Source organism: Tarenaya hassleriana, unplaced genomic scaffold, assembly GCF_000463585.1.
Source record: "Tarenaya hassleriana unplaced genomic scaffold, ASM46358v1 Cleome3, whole genome shotgun sequence".
Classification (NCBI taxonomy): domain Eukaryota; kingdom Viridiplantae; phylum Streptophyta; class Magnoliopsida; order Brassicales; family Cleomaceae; genus Tarenaya; species Tarenaya hassleriana.
The window spans coordinates 3,168,371-3,175,152 of record NW_010966177.1 but is presented as its reverse complement, the minus strand read 5'-3'; the positions used below and the strand labels follow the sequence as shown (position 1 = coordinate 3,175,152).

Genomic DNA, 6,782 nt, shown 5'->3' with positions numbered 1-6,782 from the left:
CTTTCCCTGCCTTCATTTCCAGCTTTTTCAATCTCTAGTGTTGATCTCTGGCATCAACGTCTTGGACACCCCTCTAGCTACAAAGTGCAAGCATCAAGCACCTCTTCATCTCTGTCTTTTGTTCCTTCAACATCTGTTAATACAGATTGCAGTATATGTCCTTTAGCTAAGCAAAGACGATCTTGTTTTCCTGTTGGTCGACATTTGTCTCTAAAACCTTTTGACTTATTACATATTGATACTTGGGGGCCCTTTCATACACCCACCGTTGATGGTCATCGTTATTTTTTAACCATTGTTGATGACTGTTCTCGCACAACTTGGTTATATCTCCTCTGTTCCAAAAGTGATGTTTTAACAGCATTTCCAGATTTTCTAAGTCATGTCGAAACACAATATGATGTTAAAGTTAAAGGCATTCGATCCGACAATGCACCTGAACTTTCTTTCAAATCTTTACTCTCCAAAAAGGGCATTACTCATTACTTTTCTTGTCCTTACACACCGGAACAAAATTCGGTTGTGGAAAGGAAACACCAACATATTCTTAATGTTTCTCGAGCCCTTCTTTTTCAATCGAATATACCATTATCTTATTGGGGTGAGTGTGTTAAAACCGCTGTTTACATTATCAACCGACTACCAAGTCCGGTTCTTAATCATAAGACACCATTCGAGATCCTTACAAACACTAAACCCACTTACAAACACATGAGAACCTTTGGTTGTTTATGTTTTGCCTCCACTCTTATCAAAGACCGTCATAAATTCTCTCCACGGGCATCTCCTTCCATTTTTATTGGTTACCCCCCAGGTATCAAGGGTTACAAAGTCCTAAATTTAGAGACAAATGTTATTACAGTGTCTAGGAATGTTACATTCCATGAACACAAGTTTCCCTTCAAAAAATCTCCTCTGTCTCCCAATACTTTGGAGTTTTTCCCACCTCAACCATCTCCTTATCATTTCTTCGATACTCCTTCTTCTCCATCTGTTGGTCCATCAACAGCTACTTCAGGTTCTCTTCCTTCTCCTCCTGAAGTTTCACCCCAGACACCCATTTCTGATTTTCCTTTAGAGTCTTCCATTACAGTTCCTTCAACTGAATCCTCTCTTTCCTCTCCCTCTTCTGAGTCCACAGTTTCAAAATCTCCCAAGTCATCTTCCTTTTTTACTCCTCCAACTTTACAGATAGTTGAATATGATGAGAACACTCGCAAATCTCAGCGAACAAGAAACCCTCCTGCCTATCTTTCAGATTATCATTGCTACCTTATCCGACATGACAGCCCCCACCTGATTCATCCCAGACCTTATACCCTTTATCACAATACTTAACATACTCAAACCTCACTTCATCTTACAAACCTTTTGCCTTATCTATTCTCACCTCCCTTGAACCAAAGTCTTATACCCAAGCTTCCAAGTCTGAAATTTGGAGAAGTGCCATGAAGAGTGAGCTTGAGGCACTGTGTCGTACCAAGACCTGGGAATTATGTTCTCTTCCTGATGGTAAGACTACAGTGGGTTGCAAATGGGTTTACAAAACCAAGTATCATGCTGATGGATCAGTTGAGCGCCATAAGGCACGGTTAGTAGCAAAGGGGTATACTCAAGTTGAAGGATTAGATTATTTGGATACCTTTAGCCCAGTGGCAAAACTTACTTCTGTTCGAATGGTTCTTGCCTTAGCTGCCTCACAGAAATGGCTTCTTGCTCAGTTGGATGTCTCTAATGCTTTTCTCAATGGAGACCTATGGGAAGAGATCTATATGACTCTTCCCCCTGGATACTCCTTGCTTACGGGGGAGACTGTATCTCCTACTTCGGTCTGTCGTCTTCGGAAGTCAATTTATGGGCTTAAACAAGCCTCTAGACAGTGGAACATCAAGCTTTCACGCACTCTGATTGATGCTGGGTTTCACCAATCTACTGCTGATACATCTGTTTTTCGAAAGAATGTTGGTGCCTCAATTACAGTTGTGTTAGTGTATGTGGATGATCTTTTATTGGCAGGGAATGATGCTGAAATGATTTCTTCTACAAAGGCTTCACTTCAAACTCTTTTTCAGATTAAGGATCTTGGATGTCCAAGATATTTTCTGGGAATTGAAATCTCAAGATCATCCAAAGGCATTCACTTATGTCAGCGGAAATACGCCTTAGAGCTGCTGGAAGAGTATGGATTATTGGGTGCCAAACCTGTTTTAATTCCTTTGGATACTCGTGATAAATTGGCTCGGGATTCTGGTGAACCATTATCTGATGCTTCCTTCTATCGACAATTAGTTGGAAAGCTTATTTATCTCTCTGTCACGAGACCGGATATTTGTTTTTCAGTTCAGAAACTGAGCCAATACATGTCACGCCCCTGCTCTACTCATCTCCATGCTGCCTTCAGAGTTTTAAGGTACCTGAAATCTTCTCCCTCTCAGGGCCTTTTGTACTCAGCAGACTCTTCTCTTACTCTTAAGGCATACTCAGACGCTGATTGGGCATCATGCCCTGATACCCGTCGATCTGTCACTGGCTATTGCATATTTCTCGGAAGCTCCATGATTTCCTGGAAATCGAAGAAACAACCTACAGTTTCTCGCAGCAGTGCTGAATCGGAATATCGTGCCTTAGCTCAGACATCCTGTGAGATTATTTGGCTCGCTAATCTGCTTAAAGACCTGTCCATTCCCTGTTCTCAGCCTTATAATATTTACTGTGATAACCAATCGGCTATCCATCTTGCCAGCAATCCCATTCTGCATGAAAGGACGAAACATGTTCAACTTGACTGTCACTTTATCAGGGAACACATTGGCACAGGTTTGCTGAAAGTTCTTCATGTTCGATCTCATGATCAAGTGGCTGACATCCTTACCAAGCCATTGGCTTCAGATCAATTCCGGTACCTCCTCTTCAAGATGGGAATACAAAACTTGTATTCTCCATCTTGCGGGGGAGTTTTACCCGACAACCTCTTTACAGGTTCTTGATGATTCTGACAATTCTGTTGTGGCTAGGTGCATCGACATGTTTTCTGCACAGGAAAATTCCGTTGGTGCAAGGGCAACTCCTCAGGCTACTCTACAACACCTTTTTAGATGTATAGAAGGATCATTGTACAAATATTAATTTTTATTCCTTTATTTGAGTTGTATATATACAGGATGTAAGAAACACTTTACATGAGAGAGAAATATACAACAAGGAAAAACTTCTTCTTCTTCGAGAGCTTTTCCATCGCTTTTCCAAGTTCCTCTTTTTTCCAGCAATACCAAAAATCATATCATGAAGTTGATATAAGGAGTAGTGGTGAAGGTCATGAGTGTTGCGAGGTTTCACCTAATGTGATGAGATTTGGTTAGATCATAATTTTCTCGTGTTTGTGTTTTCACTTCGTGTAGATATAGTAGAATATTATCATAATATTATATTTGATTTTATCTTTATATTATTTAGATAAGATATTTTGTAATTCTATTTTCTATAAATATTGTAATGTTTTGAACCGATTATACTGCAAAACGAAGTAAAATGATCAAAGATGTAACAGAAAATTCCGGGTATTCAAGTATACATACTAAGAGGGAATACATGAAGAAGAAGCATCAGAGTGAAGCAAATTTATCAAAAGATCAATTTGATCAATCAGACAAGGAGATAATTTACTCTGTGCTCAAACAAAAGTCGCCCTGAAAGGTTCGGTATCAGTAGCAAATGGATGTCGGAAAGCAGATGAAGAACTAGGAAATCCCCTTCTCGCCTTTCAGATTGATGACAGAGAGCTCTTGTTCGACAAACTCTCCGGCAGGTATCGACGGGTAGTTGCTAGCGAGCGGGGATTCGGCGAAATGGCCCAAAGGTTTCAGCTCAGCATCAGAGGCAATGTGGGCAAACAACTGCAAGTAAGATTGTAATAAGCAAAAACGGGCGTAAACCCTTTTCCGATACGCGGAAACAGTTGAATCTATATAAAATTTAACAGTGAGGAGAGTACTTACTGTTGAGGATACTCTCCATAAGCTTCGGCTTTGTTCTTTGGCTGAATTGATTGCATCTATTGTGTTGCTTGTCACGACGACTTCGTGCATGCCAGCAATGCATTCTCCGCCAGTTAACCATTCTATCTGGATACATGACAAGCATATTTTAGTTCCAAGAACACAGGAACCTTTTAGTTCCAAGAGCAAGGGCTGGTAACCGGGTCGGTTTTAGTGAAGGTGAGAATTAGATCAGTACTGGAGATTTCATAAGATACAACACTAAGATTGTATAATGACATAGAACCATCTCCTTACCTGTTTTCCGGTTTGAATTAGGAGGCATCCTACGGGAACTTTGACTGCCATCTTTTTCCCATTCCTTAACCAAATATATAGCCCAGGAAATCTACTTCTTCCATGAATCGTCAGAAAATTAAGGTCATAGTGATATCCTGCAAATATCGTGCCCTCCTTGTTGTAACGACTAAGATCACTTCCAGTAGGAGCAAGAAGATGGGGCCCCTGAAAACAACAAGGGAAGTTCTTGGGGAGTAAGGATTAAATATCATGCATTGATGGACTTTGCAAAATTTTGTCATGGTCGAAGAACCGGAGACAAGAAAAATGACTTGTACTGAATCAGAATGTGAGTATAGCATTATTGAATTTAAACCTGTTTCATGATTGATGTGAACGCATCCTTTGGCAATCCGAACCCGATTGCTGCCATTTCAGCAACAACCTGAACAGTGGAAGATAAATTAAGACCTGAAAATTCACACAAGAACAAGAATCTTGAGCAACCCTCCATAGCTATAGAGACCCACCTCCACAGCTGATATCATCTTGTAACCCCAAGAGTCCATCGTTTCTTCCCAGTTGGGAAAACCTTTTGGCACAACGGGCTCCGAGTTGAGTTCCTACAAATCAAAATGATAACCAACCGCAACTGATACAACATACAGCAGCAATCAGATGACCAAACGAGATTGAACCTTAAAGCGAGTGTTCGATGGCCTAGGACCGATTCTCCACATGTATCTCCACTTGTGATCTGGTCCCTTGGGAGTGTGAGGTTGGTATTCTTCTGGCATTGCCTTCAACTTTTCTTGCATTTCTTCATCAACCAAGCTTCTTGGGACTTCAACTCCTTCCGGTGTCACCCCAACCTGTTAAGCGCATCACCAACAATATCATTCACTTGCTCTTAGCTAAATACATGATTAAGAAAATCAATGCAAGCTAACATCGACAAAACGGTTCATCAACACCACCAAAGAGGCAACAATTGCATGAATCTATTACTTTCTATGGTGATCCCAACAGAAGTTTTAGGCTAACCATAAAACTCGTAATCAAACATCTACACCTACTAATAACTGGAAAAAATGAAGAACCCAGACGAGCTTTTCCCTTGAAGGCTGCAGTCATACCAAATCTGCTCATGGATCGTCAAAATGACGCTATCTGAGGGTAAATAGGCGTAGTTTTCGTAATGAAAGCACAAATTGCATCAAATTGATTCGTAATTGTAAGAAAATTAGATCTAAATAATTCTGATTTTGCAAAATTATCAACTTTATCGGACAAAGTTTCTCTCCCTGAGTTCAATCACTTCAAACGAACGTAACCCACATAGATCACGAAACTCCCAGAAGATTCAGGAGCGCTAATAGTCGAGACTGCAGATTTTGGGCTCATCACTTGGGTTACAGAGAATCTACGAACCTGATAGTGCAGATTAGGTCTCTCTTGCAGTCTCTTGAAGTCATCGGTCATCTCGAAGTACCTTTCCATCATATCTATGAACCGATCGTTGTCTTCGGCGCTGCATCTCGGATCCTTCACCAGCAAGGCCCCGGTTTCCTTCAGAATCCGACTGACCTCTCGGCACGACTCGAGAATATCGGAACCCAGATGACTCACTGAGTCGCCACCGATTTTACCGGCGATTTCAAGGTACGGGGACAGATCCACCACCGGCAACTCCATCACGATCACCGGGGAAAGAGCGAGAATGAATCTCTTCTTTTTTTTTAATTTTTACGCGAGTCTTTGTTTTCCTCTCTTCTCCTTTTCTTTTTGCCTTTTTTTTTTATTCCTCTTGTTGTGAGATGGCGGGAGATGAAGATTTTGATACGCATACATAATTAAATATAATTAACATTAATGGCACGTCGAATTTTGGTAATACAAAAAAGGTGCTTCCCATATGAAACATTTACAAATATTTCCACTTTTTTTTTTTAAAGGTTGATATTAGTCAAGTTTACGATTACATATATGGATTCTATTGTTTCCGAGTTTGGATATTTTTTCTTTACCTATTTGATTTTTATATCTATCTATTCAATTCGATACAGATTTAGTTCTCATTTTCGGTACGTATTCTTTATATTTTCGCATTAAATCATAAAAGATTACCACAATATTACATTTAATTTTACTTTTTATTTAAAGTATCTGTATTAATTAAATAAGATATTTTTACATGCATTATGAATGTTTTTACATGAGATAATCTGTTCTTGTCACCCCTAAATTCTGCATCAATTAAATAGGAAAAAGAAATCCAACATGGGTCTTATTACACAGCTTTTCCTCTAAGATCGTTACCTATTCGAGACGTCTGGATTGCTGTCGCAGAGCATACGCAAGACTTGTCTCATGTTTGGTCGGAGACGGGGCAGCTTCGTCGTACAGAGGATACCGATCTTAAGAACCCTAACCATGCTCTCTTCCACGCCTTGACAGAACACTTTCTTATCCAATACCACCCTTTGGAGATTTAGCCGATCCTGCTGA

General features: G+C 40.2%; 2 protein-coding genes across 2 annotated transcripts in view; both read right to left on the bottom strand.

Moving 5' to 3' along the window:
* Window positions 1-3,524: 3,524 nt before the first annotated feature.
* Window positions 3,525-6,075, bottom strand: LOC104819060. Its single transcript, XM_010548939.1, has 7 exons — window positions 5,706-6,075; window positions 4,973-5,146; window positions 4,805-4,897; window positions 4,651-4,719; window positions 4,293-4,499; window positions 3,996-4,121; window positions 3,525-3,893 (listed from the first exon to the last, which is right to left on the bottom strand). The coding sequence occupies exons 1-7, from the start codon at window positions 5,967-5,969 to the stop codon at window positions 3,738-3,740; spliced, it is 1,089 nt and encodes a 362-aa protein (XP_010547241.1). The 5' UTR covers window positions 5,970-6,075; the 3' UTR covers window positions 3,525-3,737.
* A 370-nt stretch (window positions 6,076-6,445) lies between these two features.
* The window catches only part of LOC104819059 (receptor-like protein kinase 5), a 3,408-nt gene continuing 3,071 nt past the window's right edge, over window positions 6,446-6,782 (bottom strand). The window contains exon 4 of the mRNA XM_010548938.1: window positions 6,446-6,775. Coding sequence (XP_010547240.1) covers window positions 6,590-6,775 — 186 coding nt within the window. The 3' untranslated portion in view covers window positions 6,446-6,589. The remainder of the gene's footprint in view (window positions 6,776-6,782) is intronic.